Source organism: Oryzias latipes, chromosome 14 (genome assembly GCF_053564925.1).
Source record: "Oryzias latipes strain Hd-rR chromosome 14, Olatipes_Hd-rR_3.1".
Taxonomy (NCBI): Eukaryota; Metazoa; Chordata; class Actinopteri; order Beloniformes; family Adrianichthyidae; genus Oryzias; species Oryzias latipes.
The window spans coordinates 3,301,865-3,315,137 of record NC_136250.1 but is presented as its reverse complement, the minus strand read 5'-3'; the positions used below and the strand labels follow the sequence as shown (position 1 = coordinate 3,315,137).

Here is a 13,273-nt window from a genome sequence, read left to right as displayed (position 1 = left end):
TAATGCTTTCTAAAGCATTTATTAAAAAACACTGGAATATTGCTCAAAATAAAGGATGTTTTATTCAGAGCAATAGACTGTACCACAGCGTACTTTATAACACACATTAGGAGTTTCTCTCTGTCACTTTGTGCCTTAAAACCAGGAGTCCAGGAGTGGTCATCTTCTTCCAGAAGAGGCCAGTTTCATCCATCATTTATTCATCCAGATCAGGGGTCGGGAACCTATGGCTCGCGAGCCATATATGGCTCTTTTGATGGTCACATGTGGCTCGCAGACAAATCTTTAATTATAGTTTTTTTTTTTTTTCATTAGACCAGTCCTTCTCGGGCGCGATGCGATGCCAGAGGCGCGCAATAGTAGCGGTGCTTGGAGAGAGAAATCTGCGCCAGCGCTATCAGTTACTATTATCTATTATTTCACAGAGTTTGTGCCAGCCGGAAACCTGTGAATTGCCGTGGCTAAAACTGCGCGCTCCCGTCTCTGAGAAAGAGCGCGCAGATGCGAGGACGGGATGTGTGAGGAAGAAAGCAGAGGGTGGGGGTGAGGGGTTGTGGGGACAGGCAGCAGGTGAATCGCGCAGGGATTGTAAAAACGTAAAACCCGCTTCCCGTCACTCACTGCAGTGTGTGAGTGTGTGTTTGGTTCCATGTCTGTCTCACATCTACAGAACATTCAGACCTAAGATCACGTTTAAAGTCTCAACGCCTGAACAAAGCAGAAACTCACCACGTATCAACCAGACTAGACCATCAGCAAAACTACCACGAGAAATACTCATCATTTATTAGCAACAGCATAACAATGTTATTAAAAAGAATCCACAGACTTATTGTACTTTAAAAATGTTGAAATTAAATCAAATGCACACATTCACTTGTATATTTAGTTTTAAACAAATTGTAGCAGACTGAGTTTAACTTGGCTGTTGGGCCGCGTTAAAAGTTCTGGAGTTCAGTGAACGCGTCAAGCAGAGATCTGATTGGCCCTCAGTTCTGTCGCTCAGCCTGTTGTTAGGTAGTTTGGACCAATGGGGTTCAGCTATGGGCCGAATAAGGGAAATGGGAGGGCTGCAGCGGTAGCAGGGGAATATAAAGTTGGGAGAAGCGCTCTCGTGTCGGCGGGAGAGATTCAGGAGTTGCTGAATTAATTGAACGGCGTTTGTTGTGGTCTGCAGTAATCGGAATAAAGAACCTTAAAAGAGGTTAAGTCTCCGTGCCTCAGTGTGGGAAAGGGACACTACATTATTGTATGGCTCTTTCGAAATTACATTTCAAAATATGTGGCATTTATGGCTCTCTTGGCCAAAAAGGTTCCCGACCCCTGATCCAGATAATAATTTTTCTCGACGATCATCTTCCTCAGCATATCCGGATATTTTCCGGTGTTGTGCCAAGATATGTTTCCCCTCCAAGAATTGGCTTCCCCTCACATTTCGTCCCAAGAAGCGTAAAATGAAGATTGATGTTTACAATATACTTTATTCTGTTTTTCCACATATTGACAGCTTTTTGTGTAAACACAAAACGAAAACAAAAAATGACTTTTGTATGGCTAATTTAGAATAAGAAACGCGATTTATGAAAGTGTCTTTGTTATGGAAGTGTTTAAATGGACAATTAATAAATAGTTGCTTCTATTGCAATCTTTTTTGGGGGGCACAGATTTTGGCAGGCTGGAGCAGCAGCCTGACAGAATCTGTGCCCGATGTTGTTGTTTTATGTCAAATAAGTGGGGGAAATGTTAAATATGAGAATAAACTGTCACAATTCCCAGAATAAAGTATATTGTAAAGATCCACCTTCTTTTAACATTTTTGGGGCTACAAAACAAATCAAAGATGTGTGAAGTCATGCCACGACAGGGGAAACATATCTTGCCACAACACCGGCCGCTTCCGAGTCAGCTGTTGCCATTTCTCTGTGCAGGGGCACAAACTTTGGTTGGTAGTGATTGCGGTGAAATATTCTTTAGCAGACGGCAAACATTTCCAGGAAATAGCCTGACTACTAATGGTTGAAGCAAAACATGTGACCGAGATGATGGAGCAGACATCTTCGCTTGCAACTCAAAGACAAAGCATTATTATAAAACACACTTTCACATCTGCATTTACACATTCAAGTTGCATTTTCTTCATGTTGCATTCAGACCTTCATGTTGCATTAATATACGTTGGTGCTGCATTCATGTTGCATTCACACGTTAACGTTGTATTCACCTGTTCAGGCTGCGTTTACACATTCAGGTTGCGTCCTGCTTGCTTGCTAATGTGTCGTCTTATGTCTGTTGTAGCTGGCTCCAGAGAACAGCATCCTGTCTTTCCACAGAGCGCTGCAGCTGGGGGCCAGCACCCTGGAGGCTGACGTCACCATCAGGTTTCTACATGCTCATCAGTGATGAGACAGTCATGTTTAAAGGCTTTGGACATGCAGCTAAAGAAAACAGAAGCTAGCAATCTGCTGTTCAGAGAGCCAACATTATGAAGTTGTCTGTTTTCTGCTCCAGTGGTGTTCAGGTTAAAAAAAACTCATTACATTTCATCTTGCCACCTTTGTCCTGCAGCATGGATGGAGTTCCCTTCCTAATGAGAGACCAAACCTTGAGGCGAACCACAGACGTCAGCAGAGTCTTTCCAGCCCGACAGTTCCAGGACGCTTCCTTCTTTAACTGGACAGAAATCCGATCTCTAAACGCAGGAACGTGGTTTTTGCAGGTACTTGGTCCTTAAAAATCGCTGCTGAAGTTCTGAGGACTGATGTGTCAGAAGGAAACTAGAAAGTTGGATTTTTTGCTAAAGTATTGTCTGTCCATGAAAGGGTTTTGTACTTGTAATAGGGATTTGTGTGTCTGTAAAAATGTTTTGCATCTGTAGAAAGACAATGTCTATTTAGTAAAGAAGTTTTTGACCTAGGACACTTCAACACGTGGGCGTGCAGAGCGGGAACCGAACCTGCGATTTTCCAATCGGCAGTTGACCCTAAAAAGAGTTTCAGTTTATTAATGTTATCAGTTTTAGGAGTTTCTGATGATATCTTCCACCATTTCACATGTTCTGCTTAAGAATCTTGTTTGTTTGTTTCATAGCATAAATACCATCCATCTGATTGGCTGGTCCAAGCAGCACACCGATTGGGTGAAAGTGAAAGCCTGTTGATTGGCCTATTATTTGAGAAGCAGAAGAATTGTGTTCATAACTTGGGTTTTGTCATTGAGGATCCATGTGCATGCTCGCATGTGATGTTTTACCCTCAAAGGGTTTTTTGAGGAACATGAACAAAAACTGCCTTTACTGTTGCAAAGACAGATGATTGTCTACCTTCTGCTCCAGAGTGACCCCTACTGGACAGTCAGAACATTGACCCCAAAGGACCGCAGCAGGATAGCAAACCTGACTGTCTGCAGCCTGGTGGAGATGCTCCGTCTCTCAGCCAGGGCCAACTGCTCTGCCTGGCTCAACATCCACAAGCCCCCCCCGGAGCACCCCCGCTTCCGGAGCTGGTTCATGGACACGCTGCGGGTCCTGCAGAGGGCGGGGATGTCAGCCAAGAGGGTGGGTGCTGCAGTGTTCGTCTTGCTTTTGTGGGTTCAGCTGTTGAGCAGACAGAAGTCTCTGTTCTACATATTTTGAAAATGATTTTTAAAGACACATCAGACAATTCTCTCTGCTTATGCGAAATAGCTTACTTTCTGAGAAACAGTAAGTGTCTGTTTTCAGGTGACATGGGCCCCCGACACAGACAGGGGGAGGGTGAGAGGGCTTCAGCAGGCCACCAATGAGAAGCTGTCTTTGGAAGAGATTCGACAGCGGGGAATCACAAGTGTGAGGCTCCACTACAGCAAGATCAGCCACAGAGACATACAGTAAGAGCAAAGTGACTGAGCGTTTAGTACAGGGGTCGGCAACCCATGGCTCCGGAGCCACATGTGGCTCTTTCATCCTTCTGTTGTGGCTCCCTGTGACTTTGGAAAATAATGAGTATTTTATAATAATTAAATTTTATTTTAGTTTGTTCATTTTTCACGGCATTTCAAAGGCGCTGCTGGCTCCATACGAAACGCATGACACATAAAAAACAGCTTCCTTAATGAGCTCGTATTTATCGGGTGAGAACTGCAGAGCTGATAGCAGGAAGAGACACGCGGGGCGGCTTCAATAAACACTTTGGTTGTGCGGAGTGATCTTCTGCCGGGAACTTGACGTGCAGCGGGGCAGAGAGCAACTCACTGATGATGTTTGCGCCAGTGTTGCCAGATAAAGTCACAGTTCTCCAGCCCAAAAGTCATCTGAAAACCGCCCAAAACAGCTTTTGTTGATGTTTTTTTTCGTACTGGAATGATTTAGCAAAATAAAAGATTTTTCTAAATAAAAGATAGTTCAGACTAAAAATAAAATGTGTACAATATTGAATATTTCTTCAGCGGGCGCCTTCTTCCATTCATTTGCTTAACCCGCTCTATCCCCACTATAACCTGCGTCCGGCTCTTTCATCCTTGTGCTGCGCTGCAGCGCCCCGACTACCGTATTTTGCGCTCTCTGTGTAGGACACACTGAGGAGCGCGGGGGAAACCAACTCTCAGCTGCAGAGGATATGAACAGGTGAACAGGTAGAGAGGAAAAGCAGGTAGAGAGGCGGAGGAGGGGCTTTGGCTTCAAACTCTGTCAGAGATGCAAACACGGGCGTCAGATTGAGACGCAGCTTTCCCTGCGGGAGTTGAAGCAGAGACTTTCTCTGGGATGATTTTATGAACTCACACATGGAAACATGATTACCAAGTAGAACTCTTCAAAATAATAATCCTGATCTCTCCACATTCTCAGTTTCTACCATGCATTGACAAACACACCGCTCCATGCAGCGATCAGACCAGAACCAGTAGCTCCGCCCACACGCGGCCGCGGTATCATCCTTTAAAGAACGCAATGTACATTTGCAGTGATGTATGTTTCCGACAATGTCCGATTAGCCAATCTACATGTCAATCAAGTCCTGTACTTCTCAGTGAGGATTTTGATTGGCTGGTGGATTTTTTTTAAATCTTTTCTGGCCCGCGATCTACACTCATGTCATTGAAGATCAATCGACGTAATGAGCACCCTTGAATAATATATACATTATATATATATAATGGTGTCAAAACGGGTTGTGGCTCCGGGTGCTTTCTTTTCATTAGGGGCGGTCCCAAATGGCTCTTTGAGTAAAAAAGGTAGCCAACCCCTGGTTTAGTAGGACCCAGAATTCCTGAGTATTTGGTTTGCTGCAGCCTGAAGAACTGTGAGCTGTTGGCTGACTGGGTCAGCTTTTGACCTTCTCTTGTTTGTCCTTTCTCCTTCAGGGAGTACCTGGCCAATAATGTGAGTGTGACCATCTACCCGGTGAATGGGCCCTGGCTTTACTCCCTTCTGTGGTGCAGTGGGGTGCCGTCTGTGTCCTCTGACGCCCCCCAAGTCCTTCGAAAAGTGCCTTACCCTATCTGGCTCATGGTAAACAGCTTTCCCCTTTCAAAAACAATTGAAATGAATAAAGTTTGACCTCAATTACAAAAGGGGTTTATTCAGACATACCTCTGGTTTGTCAGAGGATTAATAACCCCTGTTGTTAAAGTAAAATATGTCCAACACAAGAGGCCCTCAGTTCTCATCTGTCTGGCCAGCTGTTGGACAGGACAAGTTTAAAAAAAAAAAAAAACAGCTTTTCCCTTACCATCTGACACAAGGAAGAGTGGGACATGAAAGGTATATCAGGAAGGGCTGCTTGGAGGCTGAAGGAATTGAACGGCTCAAACGTTTAACCCTCTAACTCAACCAAAAAAAGAAGTCAATGAAAACATTTTTATCTATTCCTAATTGCCTTGAGTGGGAAAAATATGCACTACAATGTTTTTAAAATATGTTTTCCATATGTTGGTTGAGTGAAAGGGTTCGGCAGCTATTTTCCTCACTCACTGCCATTGTGGATCTGGGGCAGACAGTGGGGACATCTGGTGGCATTAACAGGTAACTGCACGTTGTCGTTTTCTCGCAGAGTCGCGGGGCTTACAGCTTTATCTGGATCTGCTCAGACCTGGTGTCCCTCGCTGTTGTTGTGGGGATTTTTTGCTTCCAGAAGTAAGTCATGTCTGAACCTGATTGTGTGGGACAGTGAACAGCAGCCTCTGCCCCCCTTAAATGTTACTGTCTGCAGTTCTGAGTACAAAGTGCTGCTGTGCTTTTTGCTGTAGGGTACTACATTGGTATAAAGTCACATTTCAGCCTCTGAGATAAAAAACAAAAGTCACAGATTATAAATGAAAACTTAACTGCTAACAAAATGTTAAATTTTTAAAGTACAAATTTCAAAGTTGCAAAAACATGTGAATGTGAAATCTCATATGTGCTTTCAAAATATCTTTCTTTGATTACAAAATACATTTTTACATTTCCATTCTTTATAAACACCCCCCCCCCCCCCCCCCCGAGCTGATCTGTTATGTACAAGACTGTGTTGAATATTGGGCAAATAGCCTGTTATTTGCTTGACTGAGTCACTTTACTTTCTTTCTTTCTTTTTTTTATTTTATTTGCTACTATAATCATTGTTTTATTCTTAAGTACATCTTTCTGGTGCACCAGCTTCATTGTGACTCCGTATGAGCTGGTGTAGCGTCTTGTGTCAATTCCCTAAAAACAACTCAATGTTAAATCTTAATTTAAAACAAACATCAGAAAACACTATGATCAAAGTGTAAATAAAGGGCACTATTTTAGCTCTGGAAGGCTTCTTTTTATTCTGCCACCCAGTCTTTTTCTTTCATTTATTAGTGAACGGTAAACCAATGTAGAGTGCATTCTGTCACCTCTGAATGTGGCTGAATCAGCAGCATAGGCATAGGCTCTGCCTTCGCTCACACGTGGCGGGGATGGGCTCTGGCAGCCCTGTGACCCCGAAGGGGAACAAATGGAAGAAGATGACTGACTGACTGACTGAATTATTTTTATTATTATTATTAATAAGAGGGCTTCCATAGAACAAGAGTACAATAGTCGACATCTGGTCTTAGGGTCACAGGTTTGGTCCCTTCTCTGCCATCCATCCAAGTACCCTTGGGCAAAGCGCTGAACCCCTCAATGCCTTTATGAATGTGTGTGTGTGTGTGTGTGCATGAAGAGAATGAGTGAAGTCCCCCCTCCCCCTTCTGACTGCCTTTTTGCCTTTTTTATTTTTCTTGTGTGCTGTCTGATCTGCATGCAACCCTCTTCTGCTGCTCCCACCCCCGGCATGTGTCAGCTATCATATGATCAGGTAACAGCTGCTCAGGTGTCCATCCCCACCTCCTCACTTTGTCTCTCCTCCTTGTGCTGCCCCTCCTCCAACCCTGACTCCCGCTCCTCTTCTCCAGACGTGCATGTGTCCATCTTAATATTTGTTTGTATTTGTGTAGACTAAGGATTCACCCTCTGGTTTCTCTTGGGTGTTCTGACCCGTGTTTCCTGCATCTGCATGTCTGTCATGAATGTCTGCTCTCACAGGTGGAGGATGGGGGGGATGCAGCGGTGTAACCCGGAGCAGATCATGCTGTGTGCTGTGGGCCGACGACCCAGTCCAGATGTGAACATCATGAAGGAGAAGCTCATCTTATCAGGTCTGATGACACTCTCCTTTCCTTTGGGGGAGGAGTCAAATGATGGGCCTGCACTCAAAAAATCAGATTATTAAGTGAAATGTGTTTAAATTGAATATAATTCATGAAAAATTATCTTATTTTGCACAGTTGACTGCTAACAGGTCAACCATGACAGTATCAAACTAAACCTCTAGTTTCCATTTCAGTTCATTTGAGAAGTGCCTCTTGACAACCAAGCATGTTTCAAAATGCTCAACAAAAAGGCCCAAAACATCAGACAGAGATGTCTTCATTTTGATCGTTATAACCTACTATCAAGGCTGGCCAGCTCTGCTCCTCCAGAGCCTCAACTCTGCCTGTTTTCCACCCCCACCCCCCCTGACAGCTTGCTGCTGATTAGCTGACTCAAGTAATTCCACATCCTGACTGACCAAACACACCTGGTTTAGGTAGGCAGCATCAAGCAGTAAAACAGGCAGGGTTGAGGCTCTCGATGGCCACGGTTGGACAGCCTGGTCTAAATCATTCAAATGAAAACTAAAATACTATATGTAAATGGAAAAAATGTGAAGAAAACCTTCAGTAGAAGAAGAAGTAGAAGTAGACCACCGTCTGCTATGACACGATCAGGGCAAACATGCAGAACACCGGAACATCTGCATTCAAGCAAAAATGTGAAGCAAAAACTGCAACAAAGACGAGAGGAAGCAGAAGAACAAACACAAAATCCCTGAAACATCTAAAGAAATGCATCCACCGTAGCTGCAGTGTGGTGCCATTTGTGTCTGCTGAGGCTCTGACTCTTTCAGTGGGTTTTACAAACATACAAACTCTATCTATTTCCTAGCATATCCGCATTATTACCAAACACAAAGCAGGTTCATATTGGTCCAGTGAGGACTGTAAAATGTAAAGCACTTCAGTATGACTCCAAAAAACAGCAAGATAAATGAAAACAGACTATTAGAGACACAGTACCACGGAGAATGCACACTCTTTAACACACACACACACACACTGGTCTAACCTTTACTTGTAAATTAAGTCCTTACATCTGTCCTCTGAGACAAAAATCTCTGTGACTTTAGCGTAAAAGTCCTCCTGATCTCCTTTTGCGGTGCATTCAGACTGGACACTCTGCCGTACCGAAATAGCAGTAAAAGGTTTTGTACCTGACGTTGATACAGACGCTTAAAGTCGGTCAGCAAAGTATAGAGTTTGGAGAACTATCCTGACCGGGATGATGACATCCTCACGCCACACGTCCCAGTATTGTTGTAGCTAGGAGCCAGGGAGCAGACAAGTACAAAGTCTGCACCAAAACCTCTGACAAAAAGATGTTTTACTGATCACAGCAGAGAGGCAGCATGACGACAAACAGACTGAAAAACCCTGGAATATCTAAATTAGAACTAAGAGAACAAAAGGCAAATCATTAAAAAAACATTAAATTTGAGAGATGAAACCATTCCACCATTTTGTTTTCTTTCATTTTTCTGACTTTCATCCTAATGTCCTTCTTACTTTAATGATGAATGATCAGTTTGTTGCGTTTCATAATGACAAACGTTACAACTAAATGATAAATCTCTGCTTTATGAAACCATTCATCATGGTGGTCACGTTCCGGTGTGTTTGTGTTCCAGAACTGGGCAGTGGTCTCGGCAGCACTGAGGATCTCTGTGTGTGTCCAGAGAACGGTCACGTGCGATACTCTCCAGGAGGCTTCGCTCACTGAAGGCGCAGATGACAGCAGAGACATTTTGGGGGAAGTCCGAGTCTCTAAAATCATCTATGGAGCAAAGCCAGGTGTCCTCCTGGGTGTCGCTCCTGTTTCTCCTTCAGCAGCAGCGGTCGGAACTCCCAACGGTTTGCTGTCACCGTGCACAAACGAGCATGTGTCTGACAGCTCGTCCTAAAAACTCTGGACTCTTATGCCTCTGCTACATGCAGGCACATTCACATGCTGCCTTCACCCGGATGAACTTGTAGAAATGTTGCATCGTTAGTATTGCCTCAGGCTAGTTGGTTTGTTGTGTTTTCGGATTAATAAAGACTACTCGTATTCTTTAAAGTCTGCATGCTGTTTTTAGAGAATCTGATGAAGAAAACAGGTTTGAATGTAAAACGTTTGCCTGTAAAGAAAATACTCCAGAAGCTTGACTTGTGACTCTCAGCAGCTCATGGAGATGTTGGAGCAGTCAGGGTCCGCTGACACAGCAGCACTGTGGCCTCTTTTCAGATGGGTTGACATGATGGAAACTTTGTTGGACCTAATTAAAGCTGACTGAGCTGTCGAGCCTTAAACTATCCTCCAGGTGGACTGAGCATGTCAGAAATGGGGCTGGCTCAGTTCCAGGAGGTCAGCAGCTGAGAAAATTCCTCCTGACATGTGGCATCTTCACAGAAGAGTTTTCAGAAGTCACCAGAGCTGCTGTGACAGCACCAGCTCCAGGAGCTGCAGCTCCTTCATGACTGGGATGCTAAATTATTGAAGGGGAGGATGGATATGGCAAACATGGCAACAGCTGAAACAAAAAGGTGAATACGATGTGCAGCTATAACTAACCTTAAAGCCGCAGTGAAACCAAACCACGGAGGTGACTGCAAACTTTCTTTGTCATTTTTACTTTGGGAAACAAAAACCCAAACTCACAATTAAAAAAAAAAACTTTCAAACCAAAATAATAAATAAAACTAGAAGCCCCACAGCATCCACAGACGAGACTGTGTTAAAATCCTGCAGAAGTCAAATTATACATGTGAACATAAGACCTTTCATAACAAGCCATGTTTGTTGTGGTTCTAGCAATCATACATTTAATAATGTATGATAATAATCATGAAGTAGGTATATTTTCAGAGTAGCTAACATCAGAAATCTGCAAAACTGAGAGTCTAAAGATTATTATTCAGTAGATAAATATTTAGATTATCAGCAATACAATGACTTAGCTTCATGATTAACGTCTCCCAATGAGCCAGTAATAAACGAATGGAACAAAAAAAAAGAAAATCACAGGCCCAACATCTGGCCCTGTGGAACGCCAGATGCCTTATAAGCTGAAGGAGAACTGCATGTTGCAGTATATCCTGAGACATGAGCTCTGCATAGAGAGGAGTTATCTAAGCAACCTGTTGAACTATTTACTCTGGCCCGCCAAACTGAAATAAATTATACTGATAATCCTCAGTGTTTCTTTCCTCCTGTAATTCTGGTGTATCCTGATAGGTGATGCACTACAAATAAACCTCTTGTTTATGTGCAGCAAGTTATTCTGCATTCATGTGGTGTTTGAAGATTTGTTTTTCTGATGTTCGTGTGTGTTTTACGAGTCAGACGGGGATTTTTTTGATCATTCAAACAACACATAAACACAGCATTTCTCCAAGTTTGCAAAAGCCCCAGTTTTGAAATAAAAACTCAACAATCTTCTGTTTTAAAATTTGTACATCAACTGTCAATCAGAATTAAGGTATGTTTTGATCCAGATTGCTTGTCATGTCTTTCTCTTCTCAGTTAGGCTACCAAAGCACTCCACACATCTGTTCCTGGTCCGGCCCTTCTGTCAAATTTTAGAACCCTTTGTGGCCCACGAGTAAGAAAATGTGCCCACCAAAGATGGGTTTCAGCAAGCTGTCCCCAACTTACCCCCTTCCTCATATAACCTCATGATAGGGTGAGGAGGTGGGGGGTTTATCCTGCGATGCGCCTGGGGGGGGGGGCTACTTGGCAGTGGCCCCCCTCCTATGGTTGCCGTATGGAGTGCCCCCCCCCCCCCCCCCCTTTCGGTTTTATTTGCACCTTAGACATGTAGGGCCCTTGGTAGGGGGGGTGATTGGACATCACTGCCAGCAAGCAGCAGATGTCCTCCTGGCACCCTACCCGCCAATTTTAACCGCACCTTAGACATTTAGGGCCCCTTTGGTGGGGAGGGTGAGGGGACGTCACTGTGAGTAATCAGGAGATGTCCCCTTAGTGCCCTACCCGCCAATTCTAACTGCACCCCCCTTAGTACACACACCCCTCATACATACATGCACACACACATCCTCTCAAACACACACACACACATTTTGCAAGGAAGGTGGGAGCTAAGACCATCTGTCCCCTACCCCTTCCCTGGTGGGGGGTACGGGGCCCTTGGCAACGGCGGCCGTGTCCCTTGGGTGCCAGTTTCCTGGGCCCGGCGGTGCTCTCTCCGTGCGGGGAGGGGGTTCACATTACACCTGAGCCGGAGGTGTTAGTGTCCCTGGGGGGTGGGTTCGGGTCCTTGCCCCTGAGCGCTGTGCTCCGTCAAATTTCCAACTGTGGCCGAGCCTGGTCGGGCCATGTTTACAACACCCCTTGTGGACCCCCTTTTTCCCCGGGGTGCCCCCCTCCTGGGCGGGGGCGGTGGGCCCCTGCCTTGCTCCTCCCTGGACCAACCGAGTGCCGGGGGCTGCCTGGAGTGCGGAGCGGGTCTCCCTTGGGGGGTCCTGGCTCGTACCTGGGGTATGGGCGGGGGGATGACCGGAACTCCTTGGTGGAGATGGGGAGCTCGTCTGGGGCTGTGGGCGCCCTTCTCCGGTGGGGCCCTGCGTTGGGCTCTCCCGGCGCGGCGGGGGGTCTGCTCTCCTGGTTGGGCTGGGGCGGCGCTCTCTTTCCCTCCGCGCCTCCCTGCTCTCTGGCTCTGGGGGCCTCGCGGCGGTCCTGCTGGCCCTGGCCTGTGTGGCGGATTTGGTCGCCCGGGGGGCGGTTGTTCCCTGCCTGCTCCCGTGTGGGATTGGGGGGGTTCCGGCTGCCGCTGCTGCTGCGGCGGGGGTCTTGGTGTGGGGATGCCTGGGCACTCTCCTTCCTTCTTTACACATTCCTCCATCCATTTTAGAAGAAAATAAACACTCACCTGAGCACAGGTGTTAGCTCACCTTTGCACTAATAGTTTGCGTGATAGAATGAATGAAATATTTCCCACTAGTTGGTTCAAAGGCATAGGTATGCGTGTGTGAACACTATATGTTTTGTCTACATGTTGACATGTGGACATTTTTACAGCTGGCAGGTGTGTTGATAACATTTGAGTGTGTGTGTGTGGACAGGCCCCGCCCTTTTTGTACTACATTTGAACCTCACCGTAATGATAAACAACCAGTAAACTTGTTGCTTTATGCTGCTTCATTGTCTTATCCCCCCTCCCCTCCTATTATCACCCTCCTAACCCCCTCCCTCTCTCTCTAACATCCCTCTCTCTTCTTCCCTTCTTTCCTTTTCCGTCCGGTCCAACACCAAAGATTTTCAAACATGGTTGAAATTAATAAAGTTGGCCTCAATTACAAAAGGGCTTTATTCAGACATACCTTTGGTTTGTCTGAAGATTTATAACCCCTGTTGTTAAAGAAAATGTGATGTGATGTGATGTGCCCACCCCTGTTCTAGAGTCAATTGGTAAAGGCGTTTGTCATTTTCAGTAAAGCAGGTTTGGTGAAAGGGTCTGAAAAGCTTTACAGATGTTTTGATGTGAACCTGTCTTTTCTTTATCTCCATTCACTTAAACAGGGTTGTGAAATGAACTCGGACCTTTGGATAGAAATCGGCAGCATCTAGGGACAGTTTAGATCTGACCTTCCAAGAAGTTCCAACTTCATGATGAACATTTTTGTTGTTTTGGGGTCCAAAGGAGACACAGAC

The 13,273-nt window shown here is 45.2% G+C and overlaps 1 protein-coding gene across 5 annotated transcripts in view; it reads left to right on the top strand.

Annotated features, from left to right (window-relative positions):
• The window catches only part of gdpd5a (glycerophosphodiester phosphodiesterase domain containing 5a), a 31,771-nt gene extending 22,092 nt beyond the window's left edge, over positions 1-9,679 (top strand). For 3 of the 5 annotated variants that reach the window (XM_011483114.4, XM_023962213.2, XM_020708628.3), the window contains exons 9-17: positions 2,296-2,378; positions 2,566-2,716; positions 3,332-3,553; positions 3,719-3,864; positions 5,338-5,485; positions 6,027-6,109; positions 7,269-7,283; positions 7,511-7,623; positions 9,252-9,679. In XM_011483114.4, coding sequence (XP_011481416.1) covers positions 2,296-2,378; positions 2,566-2,716; positions 3,332-3,553; positions 3,719-3,864; positions 5,338-5,485; positions 6,027-6,109; positions 7,269-7,283; positions 7,511-7,623; positions 9,252-9,343 — 1,053 coding nt within the window. In that variant the 3' untranslated portion in view covers positions 9,344-9,679. The remainder of the gene's footprint in view (positions 1-2,295; positions 2,379-2,565; positions 2,717-3,331; positions 3,554-3,718; positions 3,865-5,337; positions 5,486-6,026; positions 6,110-7,268; positions 7,284-7,510; positions 7,624-9,251) is intronic. The other 2 variants (XM_004076082.5, XM_078931187.1) reach the window with 1 other exon arrangement.
• The last annotated feature ends 3,594 nt before the right edge of the window (positions 9,680-13,273 follow it).